Here is a 606-nt window from a genome sequence, read left to right as displayed (position 1 = left end):
CGCAAAACTTCTCCTCTCCTTTATCTCTCTCCACACGTGAATGACATATCTCTTTATTTCTTTCTCCCTGCCTGAGAAAGAGAAAGCAAGCGAGAGTGTTATGCCTGATTGCCCCTATTCTTTCTTTCTTTTCTCCCCCTTTTTCAGAGAAGCAGCTTTATGCTATGGAGCTATGGGTCATGTATTGCTATCGCTAGAAGACTTCGTGAATGCCGCGAACAACTTCCAGAAGGCCCTGATCTTGACAGAGCGGTGTCTAGGTGTAGATCACCCCGATACGATCGATCTCCATTCAGGTCTAGGTCGAGCGCTTGTTCATCTCCCTGGCGTGGAATACCAAGAGAGAGGTCTCCAGCACCTTCATCGGTCTATATGGCTATTACGTCTATGGACCGGAGATGCAGGACACCCGGAGCTCCCTATGCTTCTCGTAACGGGTGCTCGTTGTATGTTAAGACTCTATGGACCTGCGGCTCTGCCTCATTTATCCTATTATCTTGATACGGCCGTTCATGTCGCAGAATCGACAAAGGGAATTCATACACAACTCATTGCAGAGGTACAATACTAAACAAACACATCCACCTATCTAAATACCTAACTCTC

The 606-nt window shown here is 46.9% G+C and overlaps 1 protein-coding gene across 1 annotated transcript in view; it reads left to right on the top strand.

Annotated features, from left to right (window-relative positions):
* Positions 1 to 100: 100 nt before the first annotated feature.
* Positions 101 to 606, top strand: part of CSUI_009714 (tetratricopeptide repeat-containing protein) — a gene marked incomplete at its 5' end in the record, with an annotated part of 4,393 nt that continues 3,887 nt past the window's right edge. The window contains one exon of the mRNA XM_068069825.1: positions 101 to 559. Within this exon, the coding sequence (XP_067918199.1) occupies positions 101 to 559 (459 nt within the window). The remainder of the gene's footprint in view (positions 560 to 606) is intronic.

The sequence above is a fragment of the Cystoisospora suis genome (genome assembly GCF_002600585.1).
Source record: "Cystoisospora suis strain Wien I chromosome Unknown contig_5905, whole genome shotgun sequence".
NCBI lineage: Eukaryota > Apicomplexa > Conoidasida > Eucoccidiorida > Sarcocystidae > Cystoisospora > Cystoisospora suis.
The sequence above is the reverse complement of the archived record's forward strand: the minus strand, read 5'-3'. Positions and strand labels throughout refer to the sequence as shown.